General features: G+C 42.4%; 1 protein-coding gene across 4 annotated transcripts in view; it reads right to left on the bottom strand.

Moving 5' to 3' along the window:
• CACNA1I (calcium voltage-gated channel subunit alpha1 I) overlaps nt 1-24445 on the bottom strand; it is a 167174-nt gene that overhangs the window by 57963 nt on the left and 84766 nt on the right. For all 4 annotated transcript variants that reach the window (XM_077783408.2, XM_085570383.1, XM_085570382.1 and 1 more), the window contains one exon: nt 10455-10552. In XM_077783408.2, the coding sequence (XP_077639534.2) occupies nt 10455-10552 (98 nt within the window). The remainder of the gene's footprint in view (nt 1-10454; nt 10553-24445) is intronic.

Below are 24445 nucleotides of genomic sequence, written 5' to 3'. Positions count from 1 at the left end.
GTGCATGCTCCTTTATGGAAATTTCCAGAATCAAGGCACTATTCCAGCAGAGAGATTGTGCAGAAAGTACACAGAGAGAGACATGCACCTTTTTTTTTTTTTTTTTTTTTTTTTTTTTTTTTAATTTTGCAGCCAACCTCTGTAGTTAAAATAATCTCAGTTTGTGTGCACAGTGCAAGCTGGTGCTCCAACCTGTGGCCATCCTCACTAATCTCCTGCTGACCCGAGGCTTAGCTGTCATTTCACACATTGCATTCATAAACATCAGCTCCAATTTGGGCCAAACACTACCAAGAGACACCAGTCAGCTGTGAGTCCAACAGCAGACACACTGCCAAACTGACCTATACTATAACCCACACCTTCCCTCACCATGCAGATCTTTTCTCTTTGATGCATTGCCTCTTCTGCAAACAACACGTGCAGGCTAAAGGAATTCAGCTGGAAGAGCCAGCATGCAGCTCCAAATGCTTTGTCCTCAAGCTGCAAAGCCAGCCTCACTCACACTGCAAACGATCACTGCCTGCTTTGCACCAAGGCAAGACAGAGAGCATGTCCAGATGGATGGCCAGACCCAAATTAAATCAACTCTGTGGAAGACAGGTCCAGTTGACAGTATGAGGTACTGAGAGACATTAAGCCAGTTCCGCTGCTAAGTAAAAACTGCCCCAGACACACTGCCTCATTCAGAGAAAAAGAAAGCTTCCCATCAATCTCTTCATCAGGCTCTGGGTACATTTGCAGGACACATTTAGAGCTGAGTATTTGGCACTTGCATATGGTCAGTGTGATCCATAGCTCAGGAGCACTGGTCAGTTCCTCACCACATCCCCACTCTTGCCTTACTGACAAGTAAAGCCTTTTAGCATCCCTGACTGGCTCAGGCACCTCATCCTACACAGCCTATTGATGACATAACTTCAAATTATCTTTGTCACTCCCCAGTATAACCACAGAAGAAATCAAAACATGACATTTCCAGCACTTATAAAGCTTCAGCCAGTACAGAGAGCTGTTGCTCATTTTCTCAGTAGCACAGGCATACCAGTCCTCATCATCATACAATGGCTTCCCTTAGAATACCGAAGTTTAAACATTAAGCGGCCTTAGTCCTTACCTTCAAGGTACTTCTCAGCTTAAGCCTGGGGTAGCCAAAGGAGAGACAAACTCCAGAAAAAAAACTTGTTGGCCAGAGCTTTACCCTGCTGGAACAGAGGTTTTCAGACTAGAGTACACTAGAGTACACTCATATAAGAGGAAAAAAAATCTCTTTAAGCTTGCTCCAAGACTCTAGAAACCCTTGGGATCCAAGGATCCAGGGGCTAACAAAGACCTCACCTCTTTTCAGTCAGAGAGTAAGACATGGAGCTGGTCAGGTCATAAGCATGAAAAAGGAAAGTAAGAAGGGAAGAAAAACGCACCACTTAAAACACCTCCCAACAAAAGTTCAGCTAAAACAACCACCAAAAAGAGAGTGCAAATGAAACCAGAAATAAGCTCTTTTCCTTGGAGGGGAAGAGAAGCAAATAAACACACAGGCACTGCAGAGCCACAGTGCTCACCAGGCTGCCAGGTGATATGAAGAAGCAAGCTCAGAAGTGAAGCAGACCTGACTAATTGCAGACCTGACCCCACAGTTGCAGTGGCCTCAAGAAAGAGAGCAGAGCAAAATCCAGAGCATTTACCTTGACACCTAAATGATGACATTTCTGGAAAAAGAGTGGCCACAGTCCATGCTTTTCTGTCATCCAAAAAGAAAGAGACACCCAAGTGCTGCAGCAGGCTGCACCTTATGATGGATGCTGTAAGCCCAGCTAAGGTTCACAGAAAACAACTTAAAACTCCTCCACAGGCAGTCACATTCAGTACGTGCCACCACAGCACGGCTGGTAGCCACATAATCTTTGACATGAGCAGAAATGGATGCAGGCAAAAGTCCCAGTCAGAAGCCCCTTCTTCACTGTCTTGCCATTATCCCCTTGCAAGCTTTGGACTGTTAAGCAACCTTGTCTTGGAAAATGATGACAGGTGTCAGATTATTTCTTAGAGAGGTGTCTCTCTGGGGGATTACTGTCATTCTGTTCTTTTTTGTAATACTGAACATCTAATAAGCAACACCTACTACCACCTGCTACAGTAGTTCATTCACTGATCATCTCATTTTTTCCCCATTTATCACTGCAGCAATGACTGCATTCACTTTCAGTGAAGAGTCTATTAAAAACATACAGTGCCAGCTTTTCTTTCAGAGTTGCAGGAGCCACCTAACACCAAGGACAAAAGTCAACTCCAGTGCTGTGGCTGCCAGCCACTTGCCTCCATTCTATAAATATCCTTAAATTCTTTACAGATCTCTAGTGCTAAGTGGGACAGAATAATGCAAAATATTATGTAAAACAGCATTAATGCAACTTCTGGGTAAGATTTAACAGGGCTAATTTCCTCTTGCTGTCACTAGCATGAATCATGTTTCTTTCTACTGCAGGCAATGACATGATATTACGTGAAATGAGTGTGAACAGGAGAATCGGTCTCAAAATACACAAAGATAGAGAAATTTAAGGTTATGATTGTAAATTGCCTTGCCCACACACACAAAGTTTCATTTGCATTAGTGTAATATGACAATATCATTCACCCCATAATACACTGTCATTATTGCTCACATTTCCATGGTATCCATTGCTTGATAGGTCCCATGGGACAGATTTTGCAAAACAGCTCAGCTCCCATTTAGGCAGCAAAAGACATGGCTGGGCTTTCATGATTGCTGTGTACACTGGAGGCTGAGCTTGTTTGAACAGGCAGCAGAATTGGCACAATGGGAGCTGTGAGGTACTAAGCATTTTTTAAAATTCTGGCTCTGCAGGTTCCCCTACAGGAGAAGGGAGAAACAAAGATTCCATCAAAGGTCTTTCTGTTACTGGTTTCTGTAATGTTTTGTTTCAGTTTTTTTCCAGGCTTGCTTTACTTTCAGTAACACAAATTCTGAAGCATTGTTACAGACTCTTGTGATTTTTATCATCAGTCTTCGGATGCATGGCAGAAACCTTCAGGTGGGAAATCTTGCTATGATTTGAAAATCTCAGATTACAGCCAAAAAAAAAAAAAAAAAAAAAAAGGAGAGACAGTTTTATTCCCCACTACTATGGGTGAAAAAAAAAAAGGTATAAAGGTCTGAAAGCCATAGGAAAAATAAATAACTATAATCTCTGATTGTTTTTCCTTTTTCAACTCTCATGTCTTTAAAGCCATCTGAAAAACTTACAAGCCCACAATTAGTGACTTCTGAATGCTTGCTAATAACAGTGAAATGGACTGGTTCAGAGAAGGAAATAATACTTTCTCCCATGACCTGTGACCACAAAAAATAGAAACTAAGCAATGTATCATACAAAACAAAGCACTTCCAGGTCTCTATTTCCTGCATTTCAGTGTTTCCCAGCTCCTTGCCATGATCCTACATTAAAAAGTAATAAAATTTTCATTATGTTTTGAGGGTTTTCTACAAAATTTACTTTGATTACCCAGTTAAACACCTGGCAATACACTGCACAGTTGTAATCCACATGAAAAACAGCACTGAGATCAGACAAGAAGAAAAAAAAATTAGAGCTTATCTTCAGTGACTGAAGACTTAAATTAAGTACAGGAAAAAATTGTTTCCTGTGAGTTGTGAGGCACTGGAACATCCAGAGCAATTGTGGATGCCTCATCCTTGGAAGTGTTCAAGGCTAGGTTGAATGGGGCTCTGAGGAATCTGCTCTAGTGGAAGGTGTCCCTGCCCACAGCTGGGGGGGTTGGAATAAGATGATCTTTAAGGTCCCTTCCAACCCAAGCCATTCTAGGCTTCCTCCAGCACTGCAAAATGTGGGTCTGGTTACAGACCAGTTGGTTTGTTAAAAACCTTCAGAGAAGCATTGATTTGCAAACCCATCCAGCATATTTGTGAGTCAATAGATTTTCTTTATACTGTCCTTGACTTTGTAAAAGTTTTGATTTCCTCTCCCCTACTTTTCTGCATTATCCTACACACAGAGGTGCATCAGGCCTTTGTGTGCTGTGTCTGGCAAGCCCTACCACTCGCCTCCTGTGCATTTCTCTTTCCAGCCCCCCTTCTTTTCTGTTCTCATCTGTATTGATCTTCATTCTCCACTGCTCCCCGTCACACAGTTTCCCTTTATCGTGAGCATGCCTGTCTAATTTAGGGCTTGACTTGAAAAAGACACTTGATGTAGAGCTGCACACACAGGATAGTGCAGATCTGAGTACAAAATCCATCTCTTAAATACATTTCAGTCACACAGCCTGATCAGGAATGAACAGGACTTTCTGACCTCTTAACTTTTTGAATGGGTGCTGCCAGAGAACATCACTCCTGTGCCCTCACTCACCTGCTCAGGCTTTATGTGGATAAATCTGTGTGTATACACATTATTAGCGCATAGTTGAGAGTGTGGTTTGTTTGTCACTGAGGTGTGATAATAAGTAGTTACAGAGCACCTCATACAAAGAACTGTGAGTTGGGTAAGTTTAAACATTTGGAAAAATCAACAGTATCTAAGTTTCAGCTATTGCTTCACAAATAGAGCTGGGAGGGGGAAAAAAATTTACTTCCAAAAGAGTCATTTGGAAGAGTACATTTTAAAAAGGGAATCAGTGTTGGAAGAGATGAAGCAAGTCCTCTTGGTAAAACAGTGAAACTTCTGAAGCAAAGACCCCATGGGGGGCACTTAGAAGAGGAATTTCATAATCCGTTTGCATTTCCAACTGCTAGGGCAGGAGTGTGCCTGTCAAATGTGCTTGGTTTTTGTCTGATCTAGCTGTAAATGAGACTGCTTTACAGCCTCATATATCTCAGTCAGAAGCTCATTTCACACACGCTCATCAGTGAAATTAGTTCTTCAAAAACACATTTAGAGAAGTAAATGTCATCACTTTCCCCCCATGCCAAGTGCGGGGTTCATAGCCAGCTTACTCTGCTTTAGGCACTGTTACAGCGCCAAGCACAGGTACCTTGGTGTGGAATACAGACTTAAAGCAGGCATATACAGGTTAAACATCTGCTTTTCCCATTTCAGAACTCAGATGGTTCAGATTATTTTCTTTTTATGGGGCTTTGGTCTAGTGAGATGAGTGCAAAGCTAGGAGTTAGGAGATGTCAGTTGTATTCCTGAGTCTGCTGGTGACACTCTCTGGGTCCCACTAACCGGGTGTGAAACATAAGAAAGATTAAAAATAACAAGCCATGGTTTATATATTTGAGATCTGTAGAAGAAAAGAAGAAAACTCCAGTCTATTTGGACCCATAGGACTACTATAATTATAATCGTTAATAAAGAAAAATGGAACTAGACCAAGATTTTTTTATACACAGCACTTGTACTAGGAAAAAAAAAGTGGTATTTGATTGAAATAAAAACAGTGCAATAGTTTTCAAAACATTTAGCAAAAAGAAAAGGATGACAAGAAGAGAGGGAAGCATTCTTATACTAGAATGGCATGATTAAGAGTTCTGATTTTTAGACTTTTTTTGTCAGGACCCAGTAAAAGAAAAAATATTAAATGAAACAAATCTTCTAAAATTAGGCAGCATAAAGCTGTATTAAAATGGATAGGAAAATATTATTTTTGTTCTGACTGAAAAAAAAAACATTTAGAAAAAGCAGAACTTCCCACAAATCTGAAATTTTATTTCCTGCATACCAACTTATAAGCATATATTGTTATTTTTCTAATACCTATAACTCCACATAAATATTACTGTACTTACAGACAGAGTATTAGCACATATATATACTTTCTACTCTGTAAAGTTGCTTTGCAACAGATTCCTTCACTTTCATACAGTGTACCCAGCTGAAGAAATCTTCCAAATGATGAATCAGCTACTAAATTGTAAGTGGAAACTGGCAGACATCAAACATAATGCAAGGGCTCTTCTTTGCATAAGGCCAATGTGACAAGAAAGAGTAAAATGAAGAAACATTTATTTCTTCAGTGTCAAAAAAACTTAATAAAAGAAGAGAAAGAAATTCAAATTATCAGAAATGATCACAGATTTACTGCTCAAAAGCAGGAAAAAATAAAACAAAGCCAGCCTGCCCCGACAAACCTTGTGCCTTGCCTTGAGAAGAAGCAACAAAAAAAGGAGCCAGCACAAAGAGCAGTATTTCACCCACCAACCTGCCACACAATCACAAAAGGATAACAACAAATGGGTGTGGAATTTCACCCCAAGACCAGGACACAGACATGCCCAGAGCAGAAGGCAGCTTCCTTGACAGAGACCTGGAGGGTATTTTTTTACTCTTTACACTGATTCAGTGACTTGCAGGGCATGTCACACCAACTCATTGCCATGGAATCGAATAACATGGCAATAGGACCAGACCAATCTCTGATTTTTCATTTCCTGCATTTTCAAACATGACCACAAAAGGCAGAGTTCCTGGGATTGTAGTCAGGCGTGCAAGAACAAGAGGGAATGCTAATGAAGGTGTGATACATATTGCAAGACTTCAAGGCTTCATGTTTTCTCTAGCACACTCCACAGCTGGCGTGAGAATGGAGGAATGACCAGGCAGGGCAGAACCTCAGACTGCTTCAGACAGGAAACGTGAAATGGTCAGTAGCACATCCCGCTGAGAACTGCAAGAAATGCAGTCAATTGCTCATAACTGGTAGCTAAAGATCAGCTCTAACCCCAAAGGAGATTTGAAATCCAGAAGTGTCTCCATGTGAGTTCTCAGAATTTCTTGGTTGGGAAGGGATATTGAAGATCATCTACTTCCAACCACCCTCTCATGGACAAGAACACCTTCCACCAGTCCAGTCTCCCAAAGCCCCATTCAAACTGACTTTGAACACTTCCAGGGATTGGAAAATCCCATTGGAAAATCCCATTTTACTTCCTTTACTTGCACAGTGCCACTTCCTGTGGCAGTGAGTTTTACAGCCTAACTACAAACTGGGTAGAAACTGTCATCCTCAATGGACATTTACCACCTTTTGGTTACGCTTGTTATCCCTTTCTTCTTCTGTCATGACTCAGAGAGGTTTTACATCCTCACATGCATCCTTTATACCACAGATAATGAGTAAATAGACTTCAACAACTCTTTGTGGTATATTGTTTCAAAGCCTCAGGAGTGTCACTGTGAGGAAGGGCTTCAAGGAATTTCATGTTGCAAATGAGCACATGTAAGCAGAATTTAGACGCATTCAATTTGGGAATTTGGGCATTTAAGCTTCAGCCTTGCCCACCTGCTAAGAATATAAAATAAGTTTATTTAACTTTTTCCTCTGCCATATTGCTACTGTTTCCTTAGAAAATCCTTCTGAACTTCCTCTCTTCTAATTTTCTGTTATTGCCTTTTTCTTTTTCTTTCCATAGTACAAAATCCAACTTCTCCAGAAATTTCTCACATATGTGCACTTTTCAAACACTGACAGATTAGTAGAGTTCTACCTGACAGACCACTGGAAAACTCTTCCACTCGTGTTCTAATCAGTCAGGTTCCTAATAATTTTGTCCATTCTCCTGATAATAAACTGCCATTATTTAGTCCACACAGCCAGACTCCCCTGTGGAAATCAGTCCCTACCTAGGTGTCCATGAGGAAGCTTTTGGAATGCCCAAGGTGAACACTGGACTCCCCTGTCCCAGCACAGCCTTTTGAGCATGGCTGAGTATCTGCCTTTGGGATTAACCACCCCCCACTCCTTGCCTCTCCCCAGACATCTCACACTCACAGCCATGGCCTCAATCTCCTTCTACCTCCTGCTGTCCTATTTCCCACTTTCTTTGGTAGCACCTGCAACACTTCCAGCTTGGTATCATCAGTACATCTCACTAATAGACTTTCCTCTTTCTTCAGATTAGTAATGAAGAACTTTAAAAAGACATTAAAAAAAAGATTTGTGGCCAAAGGTCCCATTAATTATGTTTGTTGTAGCCCACTAGGCACCTTCTTCTAATGCAGCTCATTCCCATTTATCACAAACCTTTGTTTACAGCCTCTTCACTAGTTTTCAGCCCTCAAGTCAATGCTTCCTCTCCCAGGGAATCCAGTTTCTTTTTTTTTTGTTTGTTTGTTTTTTGTTTTAATTAATAGCAGGATGTCTTTCTTTCAAAACAGTCTCTGCATATAACCACAGATTTATGTAGCAAGAAAAATACATAAAGGTTTAACCACAGAGTGGAAATTAAAACAGCATCAATTTCACACAGGTGTAGTTCTATACTGATGAAAAGAGCAAACAGGCAGTGTCAGGGCAGGAACAGCAAGGATAAATTCAATGGCATCTGCTCTGCAAAGGTCAGGAAAGATGATGGAAACCATTTCTGGCGCCTCTGCATGGATGGAGCAGGTCAGTTTTGATGTGGCTCACACTGTTCCTCCCTGGGGCAGCTCTGGCTGTTCCAGGAGACAAATAGCAATAATATAAAGCCTTAAGTTTCTGTCAGGCAAGCTCTCTTCCTGACCACCTTTGTCCAGCAATTAAAATGGCAGACACCTGTAAGAGTTAATTGGATGTCATTCCAGATGTTTCTATTTGCCTCCAAGGTTAAGTCTACCCTGCTAACAGGGATCAGTCTCTCTAAGCAGTCTTTGGGCACAAACTCATGGCACGCCTGATGAAGCAGGGAGGAAAGGAGGCTGCACAATGTGAGGATGGTGCTGCTCTCACATGTTGCCCATGTCTTCCTGAAAGGGGTGAGTCTGGCATGCACAGCCCCCAGGCCACCCTCTCACAGAAACGTGATGCCTTAAGTTTTAGCTTTCGTATTTTCTAGATTCTGTACTGCCTTAGCGTGTAACTCTGAACTTCATATACAGTGTTAGCAAGTTCTCTTCACAGGGCAGGTAGCCAAAACAATCATTTTCCAGCCTGAGAACCAAGGACACTGTTGCAACTTCACGCTCAAAAAGTGTGAACAACAGCAAATTGAGGAAAGCCATCTGGGAGGATGGGACTTCATAACCTGAAGCTGTAATTGGACAATTAACCCCAACATGGAAATGGACCAAAACTTATATAAATATATATATATATATAAAAACAAGTGTGAAACCTCGTGATCAGGCATCCATCTTGGGTGGAGCCATGGCCAGGCTCTTGCACTGCCCCAGGTGTATCCTTTGAAGACCTTTTAATAAACACCTACTTTATTCCTTTAACACCATCCAGCCTCTGCTCTAGGAAGCCTCTCAAGGCATCAACCCCAGAACCAGGGCTGGTTCCCAGTCCTCTCCTCTCTGGAGAAGGGCCAGATGGAGACAAATTGGGGAGGTTGTTTTGCTGACTGTGACTAGCCAAAAGCTTCCCTTGAACCTCATGTTTATCATCCCATGATGGACCTGTCACATTCCTGGCCATTCTCTCAGTGCTCCAACCAGTGGCTCTTTTGTCTGGTCCCCTCCTGCCATGCTGGGCACACAGTTTCTCTTTCACACCTTTCAGCACTTTCTGTTCAGGGCTATTGCTCAAAGATAAAAGTACATCCAGGCAAAAGGACGAGATCCTTTTATAGAAGAGCTTTGCATGAAGCCAGAGTCTCTGAAATCCACCTCCACAGCATGTTCAAGAAATAGGTGACATCATGAAAATTACTTTGGCACAAGGGAAAACATATGATGCAGATTAGGAGGTCAACTGTGCAAACTTTCTCAGTTCTGGAAAAGAAAAATGAGCATCTGAGTTTGAGAGAAGGATTAGGAGAGCTCTGGCAAGGTCCTAGGCACTGCAGACAGCCTAATCAGGGAGATTGTGGAGAACAGCAAAGAGACTTTCTGCCATTCTGTAAGACTGAAAAACTTGCAGAAGAAATGCCTAAAGTCTCCCAGGGCTGACACCTCTGACACCTGGCTCATACACACACAGCAGGTCACAGAGGAGATAGCTGGCACAAAAAGGAGAATACAAAGCACAAGGTGAGGAGGAAAAACAAGAGTCCATGCTACATGTCCCTAATCTGTAATGGCATGAAAATTGTTCAGATGAGATGACCTGGAAGGTCTTGTGAAAGCCTGAGCAAACTAATTCTCCCTGATTCCTGGAACTAATTCTCCCTGATTCCTGAAGCTCATTCTTCTCCAGACCTCACACACAGACCTTTCTGAGGCTACAGACATCATTAAACCTGTGATGTCTTTCAGTAAGAGAAAGAAAAACCACTTCCATTTACTGCACATTGTTCACCTTTGGTTCCTAAGTTCCATCAGCATCGTCGTGCACAAAGGATGCCCAGGGCAGGTAAACTGGGACACTGTTTTTTTCCTGCCCATCCAACACCACCTCTTGGCCCCAATGAGGAAAAGCCCGCACACACCCTACAGAAGCCTCTATTCATTTGGTACCTGCTGGGACACCAGCAGCACAGGCAGCCTTACTGATCCTGTCCTCCCCACAAGCAGCACTGAGAGCTGGGAGAGGGAAGCACGACTTACTGGGCACACGGTTGATTGCTTTCAGGGGTCTCAGGACACGGACAGTACGGATTGCAGACAAGTTAATGTTTTGGAGATCCAGGGAGTACTCCACCATCCTGTAGGAGGGGAAAGAGAAGGGGCAGGGAGAGAGAAAAAAAAAAAAGAGAGAAAAAGAAAGTTTAAAAGAATCCAGAATTTTGGCTTGAGCCACATGTTTATCATTTCTTCATTGAAGAGTTTCTAGAAGAAACTCTACAGGGATGAAGCCTGAGCTTCATCCTGGCACTCCTGGCCAGGGCACATATGTGGGGTGGCCACTGCACACAAAGCCAGCAGGACAGGACAGTGTGGCCAGTTTTGTTGGGAGTTTCCTGTGGCACAGCAGGGTGCACCCTGTGTTCCCTGCATCTCCCACAGCAGGGTGTGGTCTCAGGAGGCAGCTTCAGCTAAACCTGCTTTATCTCACACAGAAATAAACCCTCTTTCTTAAAGCACTAACTGCTTTGACTAGCTGGAAAGGCTTCCCCCATGGGCGTGAATCACTTCTTTTTGACACCAACCAAAAGGAGAAAAGGCTAATTTTAGGACATATGCTAGACCTTAGCTTTCCTAACCCAACAACATGTGCTCTAAATAACCTCAAAGTGCAAATAGGTGTGACTCATGCATTGGCTTTGCTGCAAGAGCAGCAGGTGCAGGTGACAAAAAGTGACCCAGCCCAGCAATCCTTAGCCCAGCATTCTCTCCTCACCCAGTATGGAAAATGTCCCATCTCTTTAAAAGCACGGTGGGAAATTATTATAATGATAACTTGATAATTATAATGATATAATGATAATCCTGGCCAGAAATTTCCACCTGAGGACCTTAAATTATCTTTCATGTTTTAATGAAGAGAGATGCATGAGGCCCCCAGGAAGACATGGGCTGTTGTCACCAGCTTCCCTGGGGTAACTCTGGTCTGTGAATAGGATCAAGAGGGTGACAAAGCAGGTGAAATAGCAGCAGAGTCAGGACAGGAACTGCTTCTACTGAATCTCTTCTCAGACATGAAAAATGAAACTACAAAAAGTTCCCTTTTCCCTTGGCCTTTTAACAAGTGTCAAGAGACAGGAAGGAACTGGGGGGACAGCCTTTTGGTACTGCCCCCTTTCTCAGAAAAAAAACATAATTTATATAGAAAGAGCCACAAGTCAACCGAAAGTTTACCCAAATTCCCCTGACCAGGAATCACTGAGATTTAAATGAGAGCTAAAGTGAGAAGGAAATAGGGTACATCCAGTCTGTAAAAAATAATCAGGGAGAGGCATTGAGTGAAATGGAGCAGTGGACTGATCCTTTTATAGATTACCTTCCATTCAAGAGGACCTTGAAGAGCTAATGCCTGGTTATCTGTCTACACCTTTCACAAACGGGACTTGTCAGAGTGATAGATTTTCAAACACGATGGGGTAAACCTGTCGAAGTGTTGTGATTATCCTCTCTCATGCTCTCTTTCTTTCTCTCCCTCATTCCTTTCAGTCTGTTCTCTCCTGCACTTTTAGGGTAATTGCATGAAATAATTCTTCCCCTGAAATGCAGTGGCATTCATTTACCTCCCTGGAGCTGTCAGTTCCACATATACAAGAGCAGAAGAAGAGACAAGGGATTTCATGCAGATAATCAAAATATTCCCATGCCAAAAAAAGCCCCGACCCCAAACCAAGCAGAAATGTTCAACCAGCCTACAGAAAGTATTAGTGATAGACAGGGGCTTAGGATGCAGTCAGATGAAATTGGAAAGCAGGTACTAAAGGAGGAGGAACACACAGAGATAAAAACGCATGGAGATGACTACAGGACATCTCTGTGTGGTGCAAAGGCACACAGTGAAAGGGCCTTGAGTAAGCACTGACCAACCTTGCTCCAAATAAAGCCAGATTGTCTCATCAGCACATTGTTGCTTCAGAATTAGACAGAGCTGCTGAAACTTTGGAATTACAGTTACAGGCAAAGCACACTACAGACAATACAGAGTTGTATTGTTCCCAGGGCATGAGCTAACAGCTCTTCACAGAGAGTTGAGGCACAGAAGCAGCTTCCTGCCTGAAGGAACCTCCATGCTGCAATCTGTCTTGTAGGTATGTATATGCACAGAAAGATAAAGCCCTCAAGCTTGGTGAACTTCCTTTCCTCTCCCCTAAAAACACTTATCTCCTAAGAGAACGGGGTTGCCTCTAAAGGAAAAAAAGAAGAAGAAAAAAAAAAAGAATTTGAGCAGTAGCAGAACAACTCAAAACAAGAGTCGAACACTAAGTAAGCTGTTGGCCCAAAATACATCTAATTTCAGAAAGTATTTTTTTCTGAACTGTGAGGAGCCAAATGAATGAGTCCTGAATGATACTCAGAGAAACCGAGCACAGGGGAAAAGCACAGGGCTAGGGGTGACATGAAATGGAGGTGACATCTTCTCTTAGCCTTAACCATGCAAAATTAATTTTAAAATGTTTTCAAACCATTTGGGTTTTGTCCTCTTATCGCCACAGCATGTGAATAACCTTAACCCAGTGAACATCCCTGCTTTCTCCTAGCTGGAATGAGTTTGCCACCTATATAGTACAGTTCCTGTGTCACTAGAAAATTATCAATCATCCAAGTAGTGACTGTGGGTCCTTTCAGCACAAGACAAATGCTGCCTTAACTCAACTCTGTGGTTCAGACAGCAGCAAGCCAGCCTCCTGCAGCCCTCAGTGGCCAGAGTCACGGATTTACTGCCATTATGTTCCAGTGTAGCCCGATAAAAAGCTGAACAGACAATCACACTGCCAGGGAAAACAGCAGGCTGTTCCCAAGGATGGGTTAGAAAAGGGCAAATGCTGAATCTTTTAGAGAGCAACTTATAACAAAAATGAACTCAGCCCTAGGAGGCTCCAGCTCGATTAACAGACCCGTTCTGCTTACAGTTCTTCCTGAGGCCTCCTGGTCTTGGCTGTAATAATAAAGAAATCCAGGATGCTTAAATCCCTGCAGATGAGATATGACTATTGTAGTCATGCAGATTGTATCCAAACAATTTCAATGCAATTCCAGTGTAATTTTGCATTAGAGCTGCTCATTTTTGCCTTTTCATTTCTAGTGATCACTTCAGCATCAGCTTATGTTCACTCTTCTCTTTGTGCAATGCATTGTGCATTCCCACACAATGCAGATGACCAAGGTGCAGTGAAACTCCACTGATCACCAAAAACTCACCCATCTTCTATGTAGGTAAAACTGATCAAGTCCAAATTTTGCCTCCATTCTCTAATGAAATAGGATCTCTAAGTGACTCTGCTGGAGCCTCCAGGCATCTGCAGCATTTCAGGGGTTGCTAGACCAGCTCTTTTTGTTATTATCATTCTCCAGCCAGCCCTGCTCCCTACAGCCTGGAAATCCTGGACATTAAAGCCTCTCTTAATGCCATATGTGGGGGTGATGTCAGGTTGACACAGAGTCAAAGGGACTCATCACAAAAAGCCATCAGTCAGAAGTTGCCAGCAGGTTTATTTCAGGAGGTTCACATTTCCTGTGTCCAGAGACCTTGTGGTGGTGGGTCAGGTGCATTGTGCTTGTTTGCACTCTCGTTAAGCTGGGTTTTGGATCCTTATCACATCAGCAACCTGCAGAACCCTGTGTTTGCTGGGCGTTTGTAAACCAATGTAAGGTTACAGCTAGTACAAAATGGTTGCCACCTGTAGAACTCCAGGAGACTCCCAGGCTCCTTCTCCTTGCTTTGTAGCAGCTCAGTGCCATGAGTGAGGGTAGCCCTCATTACCTGACTACCATTCATGTTGTTCTCCTCTCTTTCTTGTCTGCTTAAGGCATGTCTTGTTAGTAAACACAAAAATTCTTTAAGGTTTGGGGGCAGCCAGAAAAAGTCTAGGATGTGGGAAGGGGAGGAAAGAAAAAAAAAATACTCTACTGGGTGTGAGTCCTTCCCCTTTATCATGAGGGAACAGAGTGAGATGCATCTTTTCTGAGGGAAACAGCAGCTCATTTCTGGCATTACTAAACTATTTTGTGGCCTCCTGTGTGAATAAATTAGTAGAAGGACAGGTTCTATGCTAAATAAGACAAACTTCTCATCTGAGATGGAATTTGAGCCTGGAGCTGTCAAGATAATTGAATATTTACAGTAATTCTTCTTCCCTTGCTAGAGGTTTTCTTTTTCAAAACCTTCCACATGAAACTCTTCTGGAAGGAGAGGGGATTGGCACAGGCAGTGTCTTCACACCACACAGCTCAAGACTGGTGCATGTTGGGAACATTGTCGGGTGGCAAAAGGGACAGGGGCACTGCCTGCATGCGTGGGGTTCATCCTGCAGAAACAGGGGGATGTCTGGCAGGGAACACCTCTCTGCTTAAGCTCTGCCTCCCTCCCCACTCTCAAGGCATCCCACCTGCTCCCTTGCCTCTTTACATCCCTCTGACGCATGCCTGCCTGCAGCATTTCCATCTCTCATTTTAATCTTTCTTCTTAATTCCCGCTTTTTTCATTTGCCCCTTGACTTCCCTTGGTATTTTTCCATTTAGGTAAATCTGCTCAGCTGAACACACAAAGGACCTGGAGTGACACAGAGGAGCTGCAGGGGAACAAGTGAGCAATTTGTTAGCACGCTGACCCAGTCCAGAATGTGCCTGGTCTCACGTCCCTCTGTCCCATGTCACGCCACTGGAGCAGACAGCGAGCGTGCAGGGACACGGGGGCACGGAAACCTTCAGTGTTCATGAGACCTCAACAACACCAGAACAGCTTCATCAGCTGCAGCCTGGCACTGCTTTGGTCCTCTGCACCTGTGAGCTCCAGAGTGGGCTTGGATTTGCCTTGGCACTCGAGAGGAGCAGCACTCATTGTCCAACAGCAGAAATGCACAGCCAGCATGGCTCTGTGCCAGGCACAGGACAGCAGACTGACCAGCAGAAGGGAGAATAAAGCTAAGGCTCTCTAAAATAGACATAGTGACAAGACAAAAGCCATGTAAGGAGTCCAGAAAATGCAGACTTTATTTGCTGCACGTGTGACCCATGATAATATACTTATGCAATGCCTGCCTAGGTGCTACCTTGCAGTTACATTCAATGAAATCCATTATTAAAACAGTTCAAACATTACCATTTACCTCTTCATATTTACATCTCCTTATACCTTTGTTAAATACTTATTAACTTTCCTAATCTTGGCTTCTGAACTACTATTTACTGAAAATTAGCAGCCAAGAAATGGTATTAAAAACCTATTCTGAAATCATTCATGAAAAATACCAAGGCAGTATTTTTCTTATGACACAAAGCCAATATGTTTTTGTCAAATTCAAAAGCTGCCTAATTCCCCTTCTCTGATAGAAGTTTTTAATTGAAATCTAATTAACTGCAGACTAATCAATTCAAATTTTTTGTCAAATAAATTTAGGTTTGGCACTGAAGCCAAAAAAACTTCATGGCTATGACTTTCTAGCTGCAATTTCAGACTTGCTGTGGGCCTCTGTGGGAAATGAAGCTTTTTCTGCCTGTGGACTTCAATTTGATCCCTACATCTAAGAGGACCTGATATGACTGGGTCAGAAGGCTTTGATTGTTTTCTGCTCTGAATTCCTTCAGCTTCTCAGCTGTGTGAAGGCTCAAAGACTGCTGTGTACCTATACCATGGCTAGATGGGATTTAATTAATGTCTTCTGTGTACAGGAATATGCCTTTCTGTCCTTGGCTCCTTGTTTTGTCTATCACGTTTTGCAAACTGGAATTTCTACCACTTTAAAGATCTAGAACACAGGAGTCCATAGGAAAAACATAAGGCCATCCCTTTTCCCTGACTGAAATTTTATTAATATATCTATACCAAAGGTTGGAGCTGACATCTCTCCATTTACCAAAATGTCTAGCCCCTGATACATGAGCTCAAATCTTCCACCTGAAGTTTGTGGGGTGGTGGGAGGCTGATTTACCCCTAAATTCTTCTACTTCCGTCATACATACCAGGATGAGAAGGTGGTCTCACTGCCTCTGCTCTGGCTTCAAAGACTGGCTACAATACAAAGAAGGAGCAAAGCTGGTATTTGCACTGGACAATGAACTCTAGTGGTCCCATATCTCCCCTCTTACATTATTGATCCATCCTAGGGGAAGGAAAGTAAAAAAAAGGCATGTGCATTGCTAGATCCACACATCCCTGGTCCTCTGTGGCCAGAGGTGTAGCAATGGACAGGGAACATGGAGAACAGGGCTGGCCAGGCTGCCCAACAGACTCCATCAGCTGAATCTGTGTTGTGGAAAGGGAAGGCAGGCAGTAAAATCCACTTACTGGGGTCCACAACTGCCTGGATAGTGGGGACCACCAGCACTGGAGTAACAGCAATGAGGCAAAAGGAAGAGTACACAGATAAGCAGGAAAAAGAGAACACAAATAAAGGTCTAGAGCATGGGGCACATGGGGCATTCAGGATTCCTCCTGTCATCCCTTACTAAGGCTGGACATGCCTGAGTTTGTACACAAAGAGAGCTGGAATATTAATCCAATCTCTTGTAAATCCATCTGGACACATTAGATGCAGGGACAGGAGATTCGGATGAGCCTGACCAGACATAGGGCAAGAGCAAAGGGCTACTGCTTCCACTCTGTCTTCAGCCACAGGATGCACACAAAGCAGCAGATGCACACAGGCTACTTGCCAGACCAGCAGGGCTCCTAGCCAGGACCTATTTTTTTAAGATTTCTGCTCCATGACCCACCATTTTGCTCTATAGCTGGAGCTACATCCTTATTTTCCCCAAAGGTCCAGCAGGCTATGGCAAAAGTTAAAGACTCTTTCATTATTTGAACCTGATATTTTGCTATGTGGACATTGTGATGCAGGAGGCATAGGGCTGCCAGGCAGATCCCAGCACCGCCTCCCCATCAGCTCTCTTGGGATAGATAGGTATAGATATATCTATGTACATATAGATACCTGAAGAAAAAACTGTGCATTTGCACCCATTTTGCACAGCTTGGTGCCTCTGGAGCCAAGCTTCAACATGAACCCTAAACAGAGGATCCAAAATACTTTTGACATCTACCACAGAAAAAGTGGAATAACACAGTAGGCCTCCAAATTACTCTGCAAACCACAGTGTACTTAGCTAAGTAGTCCTGCTTATCTCTTTTAAATTTAGAGCTCATTATGCTGCAAAAAGACAACTCTCTGCTGACATGAAAACTGAAACACAGAAGTAAAAAAAAAGTAGCCTTGCTAGTAAAAGAAGAAATGCAAAAATTACACTCTTTTTATTCCCTATTTATAAAATATAATAATAATAAAGAGTCTATAATTCTGTTAGCAAAAAGACATTTCCTCAGGGAGTTATAGATCAATTACTAATTACACAGTCAGCTCCTGAGCTGTGATGCTTTGTATTCTTAAAAAAATAACCTGCAACTCTCCCCCCTCCAGTGCAAAATATTTTTTAACTTTTTTTTTTTATATTGCTGTGCAAGCAAAAGCCACTGAAAGCTTCCAGAGCCTGTGAGACTGGTCCCTTGCTGCCTGGAATGTGATTATTTCACACCCTGGAACACTCAGATTTCTCTCCAAACCGTGTACTAAGAGAAAATGTCAGAGTTTCTTAATAGTTTCAGAGACATGATACAAAAAGACATAAGCAGGTTTTCACACTGTGATAAGAAAGCCAGAAGGACTTGCCAAGCTCAGATGACTGAATGCGAGTGATGGGGCCTCACTTTTAAAAGCCAAGAGTCAGAATACAGGCTGAGCTCTGTATTTCACTGCTTAGGGAAAAAAAAAAAAAGGGAAAATAAAAAAGAATGCTTGCATTTTGGTCCTATAAGCCTGCTGGTTTTACCTTTCTTGGGGGTTTGTGTTTTGTTTCTTTTAAAAAACCCTAGCATTCACATGGTAGGGAATTCGCTTTCAGGAAGGCAAAAAATCAGAGGCAATAATTGAGAACTACCCGTTATGCAGGCAGGGTAGCGCTGCCTGCTTGTTTTGATTCTTCTCTGGTGTGATTCATTTCGTTTTGATGACTGCTTTCATTTCAATATGTTGCACATCTAGGGATAGCTTTACTGGGAGAAAGCAAATGAAATAATTAGTATCATTAAGGAGGGAAAAGAAAGTGCATGTTTGAGGGGAGGGCTGTGCTGCTGCTATTTCTACCTTTGGTTAAGATGCTATTTAGCCTGCTGCTTGCTGGTTTCCATCTTTTCTGATCACTACTTGAAACACCTAATTGCTATATTTATTACAGTTTTCTTTCACTTGCCATAATTTTATAGAGACTTCTATTTGGCATCGAATATTAGCTAACTAGGATTTTCTGAGCATTCTGCTGTTTACCCTGCTGCTAATAAGTATTTAATGATCTGAGATTTTAAAGTCATAACTACGCAAATTCTGGCCAGGTCCCTGAAGGACTGCAGTTAATTAAAAGCAAAGAAAAAGCAGAAGATTGGCAACATTTCCCCATGTTGTGAGATTAAGGCCAGTTGGTGTGTTTCAGGCTAAGAGGCATCTTCCCAGTGTGGAAGGGCACCATGCAGTGATGGATTTGTTTCCTGGAAACAGGTGGGCATCTGAGAATGGGGGGTTGGTACCTCACATCCTTCAGAGAGCTGCCAGCTACCTTTCTTAGGCTGAAATTTAGAGGGATGAACTTGGGGCCATAAGTGCTTTCCATGTATGGAGAAAGCTCCTGTTCACAGTGGTGCTGCACATGTCTGAAAAGAGCTTGGATGGATGAATTTGGGAGGCATCATCACGCCAGGTTTTTGGGAAGGATGCCATATCTAGAGAATTATGGGGAACAGAAGTCAAGGACAGAGAGAACCGATAGCAGAGAACTATCAGAAAGAAAACATAAAAGTAATATCTCAGCTAATAGAAGTACTTTCCAGCCTCCCAATGAGGAATCTGCATAAAGCACTCCTAAAGAAGCAACTAGCCAAAAGGGACAGGGAGTGAGAAGAAGTGTTCTACTAAGACTAAAGGGCTATCAGGCTTACCTGAAAAGGGATCTTCAGCTGTACAAAACCCTCTCCCCCAAAGGTTGCACAACTAGTCAGAAAGGAAAGGGTGCTTTGGAAAAGAAATGGAGCTCCAGAAGAGCTCTGCTGCCATCCTGAAGGTGAAATTAAAAATCAAATTTAGGAAAGCGCTCAGACTTCAAGGACAGTATTTACCCATAATAATGTTTTTCAAAACTAATTGTTTTTCTTATCATGAGAGATATACCACATATTATAAACTTGGAATTATGAACCTTTCTGAAGAAGTTGGACAAGAAATATTCAGCTGAACTCATTAGTGGCACATTCTGGCCAACAGGCAAAAAGGTGATGGAGGAATCTGGTGATAAAGTGCTGGCTTAGCCAGCCACATAGAGCATGAGACCGGCAGAGAACTGGGCTAATCCTGTGCAGAAATATTAACCAGCATTTAATTAGAAGAAAAATTAGGTTTTAGAGAACTGAAACACCAGTCAGAAGATTAAATAAAAGACCAAAGGGGAAAGTAATAAAACTAGGAAAAGAGTTAATTCTTACAGAACCTCCATGTCAATAACAAAACTAATCAAGGCACTAAAAGATGTAAAGAGGAGGAAAATAGTGTTGCCTCTACACCAGTGCCAGGGGCCTGAGTAATAAGGAGAATAAGAATTGTTCAATTTATGAGCATAATGCCTAAATGGCATTAGGAAAGCCTGGTGGGAAAATCTGCATGAAAGGAATATTAAAATGAAGGATTTTAACCTAGTCAGGAGGCTCAAGTGGACAGAATGAGAGGAGGAGTAACACACTCTGTCAGAAATGGCATTTTCTAGTACAGAGTCAGTGACAAAATACTTATGGATTAATTTTCTGCCATATAGAGAATTCCTCCTGGCTAGAGAAATGGGTTGACAGGAGCCTTATGAAATTCAACAGATGAATGCAAGGTCCTGCATTTGGGCTGGACTGAGGGACAGAGGTGCTGCTGAAAAGAAGCTGCCAATCCTGGGGGACAGGTCCACGCGGGGAAAGACAATGACACACCAAGATGCACCAGTCAAGTTGCAGCAATCTGATGAGGGAGGGATTATGCCCCTTACTTTGCACTCAGTAGACCATGTCTAAAGAAGCACATTCACTTTTGGCCCTCCAATAAAAGAAGGTGTCAATAAATGGAAGTAAGTTCAATGGAGGGTCACCAAAGTGCTCAAGGTTGGAGCATTTGTCCTGTGAGGAGAGGCTGAAGGATGTGGGCTTGTTCAGTTTGGAGAGGAGATGTTAGGTGGGACCTAACAGCAGCTCCTTGGTACCTACAAGGCAGTGAGATTTAAGCCACAGTCTTCACAGTACCATACAGCAGGAGAACAAGACACAGCAAATATAAATACAAAGAGAAAAGGGAGGTTGAGACTAGTTAAGAGATACATCAGCAGTGGGGCTGGGGTGGTGACAGATGGTGCCATCTCCATCCGTGCTGGTTGTCAAGACTTGACTGGACAATTCTAACTTGAGTTTGCTGTTGACCCTTAGAGTGGAGACTCTACAAGGCCCTTTCTAACCCTGATTACCTATGATCCTGTGAATGTGATTAGGTATGTCCAGATCAGACCAGAATACAGGCACACTAATTGTCTTGATAAAAGCACTCTCTCAATTCACCTCTAAGAATTAAATTTGAGTAATGCACTGAATGCACTGGGGGTTCCTAAATCTCCTTGGAAGTCCCCAGCCTTACAAATCACAGAAAATTGTATTCAAGAATGGAAGATGGATTTTCTATCAAGTTCTTTAAAAAAAAAAAAATTATATAACTTGATTGCATGTGTTATGTCCAACTTATGTAAGGTCATCAACAGTACCAGGTATATCTGGTGGATTTGAAAGGCCATATTCATCAATTTGAAAGCACACAGAAACAGCCATAGAATCATAAAATTGTTTAGATTAGAAAATGTCTTTAAGATCATTAAGTACAATTCAACCTAGCCAAGTCCACCACTAAACCCTGTCCTTAAGCACCAGTCACATCTACATGTCTTTTAAATAGCTCCAAGTGTCAAACTAGTCAGACTTCAATTTATGAGCTGTGGAGGACAGTCAAGTAGTGTTTAGGAATATTTCTCAGGTATTCAAGAAGCTTCAGGAGAAACAAGAAAGGTGAACAGGCTAAGAAGATATTACAACATTAGTGAAAGCAAAAGCAGCAACTTAATAGCAGGAAAGGGGAAGGTGATACTCATGAATATAAATTAGGAGATGGACTTGTAGAAAATTTGTAAGAGAACTGAAGAGCACATAAAATGGTATAAGTTTTGGAATAAGAAAACATAATTGTTGCTAACAGTGTAAAAAAGGCAGAAAACATCAGTTAAAATAAAAATCCTTTGAGGAAGGTCAGATGATATAAGTGCACCATTGATCATAATGAGCTAATTTCAGCTCCAGCTGTGATCAAGTATTTCAGGCTGTGCCTAAATAGGGATTTTCTAAGATAAGCAAGTCTGGACAATTTGTATGCAAGAGTTTTAAAAGAGACGGCCAGAAAAGATCTGGACCAGTACTGATAATTTTTTATTAGACTCAGAAAACTGGGAAAGCATCCAAGGGTCAAAAGAATTCTGATGTTGTGCCAGTACACGGTGATCTCAGTGACAGGACTGATGCTGGTGACAGTACAGTTATGAAATTGTCAATGTGCATCTTGGATACATTATGGATTAAAAGTAGATAACAAAATTAACCATACCAAATACAAGCGTAAGGAAAAATATACATCATCAAACTAATGTGTTATAATTTCTTATGAGATTACAAGTCTGGTTCACAGGTAATTAAGTTAATATGGCTGGAACGATATGTAATCATCATGACATACATTAGCTGGAGAAAAACTGTCTAAGTAATAAACCTCACATGCAACACTAACTGGGGATTCATTTGTGAGCAGATGTACTTCTGTAATGCACAATTCTTGCCACTCTGTTCTTTATTTATTTATCACAACCTGACAGAAAACTAAAAAAGTCACTGATGGATTTTGCAGTTGAGGCGTATTTTTGGGAGAACAGAAAAGAAATGAAGATGACAAGTCGGGGATAGAACAGCATGAACTGCTTTGGAAATGCAAATAATATGTATTCCAGTATTCCAGTGTGAAAAAAAATGGAACCAACATACATCTGTGAATAAAGTTTACTGTTCCTACTAATAGGAAGGGGTTTTCTCTCTTCAGAAGAGGAGACAAAAAAATAACCTAACCAATCAAGCTTGGAGACAATGAAGAAAGTAGCTGAATGTATTGATTGTGAGGTGCTGCGATTGAATGGACAGGCTACTGCAATGCTTGGCTATAGGAAAGGGGAAATTTCAGGTAGGAATAGTAAGACGGTATTACAACCAGTGGCACTGAAAGAGACTGAAACACTGACAGAATGCTCTGTCTTATTCTGAAATACACCACTTTTAAAAGCTGTTTAAGAACACCCTAAGAATATCTCAAAATGCCAAAATATCCAAAATGCCATTCCTCACACCAAAGGTAAGGACAGGATGGAATTTGACCAGAATTTGAGATCTACATGGCACACTCTACTGTTATAATGGGAAGAGGTAAAGACAGCATTCTGTGACAGACCCTCTCCTCAGTCAATGGAAATCAAGCAACAAATAAAGAAAGATTTTGGGCATATTTTTGGGGACACACGTGCCATCTCAATTGCACATCATGTGCTGCGCACAAACCTCCCCTCCCCCCCCCCCCCCCAGTCATAGTGAAGTAAATCCTCTGCCCCTTAATTTACCTAACAGGTCTCAGGGATGCCACAGAAGGGGGCAAAGACAGAATTCCCACCACAGATGGTTAATTACAGCACTTGGATCATGAGAGGCAGAACAACAACCTCTCCCTACATGGAATTCATGCCCCCAAGGTCAGGGAGACCCTCAGGTCAGACATATAAAGGGATGGTATCTCCTTTCCTAGAGGGACAGTGGCATCGTCTCCAACCACAAGTGAATGCAATTGTTTCACAGAATAGAGTGAGCAGGGGCAATTGTTCACTCTTGCATTGCTAGAGAACTGCCTGGTTTAGAAAATTGACGAGTATGAGCTCAGAAACAAGTGACTCTTCCCCTAACTTCACACACATATAGAGTCTGGCTGACATTTCCAATCTGATTAGCTTTTTCATTATCTCAACTTTCAAACCACCATCTCAACTTGAGGTAGCTGCCCTCTGAAGTTGCCTCAGTTCAAACTCTCCAAACACGCCCGTCACTGTGGGAAACATGACGACAGACAAGACCTAATCAGGAAGGGAAAGGAAGAGGGACTCCCACCAGGACAGCTGGTGGTGACAAGCACAGCCTGCTTGAAACGTCTGGGAGCTTGCAACCTCCTGTCACCAGCAAGCAGTTGGGAATGGGAGCATCAACAAGCTGAATATGCAGCCCTGGTTGTTTGTGCACACAAGGGGCATTGGCACTCTTCAAACCAAACTGCTTCATATGACTTTTGGAGGTCTGAGGGGAATATTGAGGGAGAACATTAACTTATAAACATTGTTTTGGGTTTTTTCTTTACCCTCTCAGAAAAAAAACCCAAAAAAGCATTTTGAAGATGGTTAGGGGAGGGAGTGTTTGAGAGGGGAGAAAATTCTGGTGATGTCAGCTCCTATTGCCATGGAAACGGAACATTTTTAGTGACAATGGAGTCTTCCTCCTTGAGCTGCTGGGTTGCAGGGGCAAGCAGGGCAAGGGCACACGAGGGAATTTAGCTAACTAAAACTATAGCTTCTGGCTTTCCAAGGAAGTGAGGAAATAACTACAAATGATTGCCTGAATACATGGTTTATGTAACCAAAACACTGTCTGGGGTCACAGCAGCAAACACTCATTATGCTCTTTGATAAAATGTGCTGTCATGCAGCAAACCAGGTGAAGACATCTCAGCTGCCCAGGATTGCCCCACAGAATGGGCCCTGCCTGCACCTCACTTTTCCATGCTGCAGTT

This window comes from Lonchura striata, chromosome 1A, assembly GCF_050655825.1.
Source record: "Lonchura striata isolate lonStrDom1 chromosome 1A, ASM5065582v1, whole genome shotgun sequence".
Taxonomy (NCBI): Eukaryota; Metazoa; Chordata; class Aves; order Passeriformes; family Estrildidae; genus Lonchura; species Lonchura striata.
This window is presented reverse-complemented; position numbering and strand designations above follow the sequence as displayed.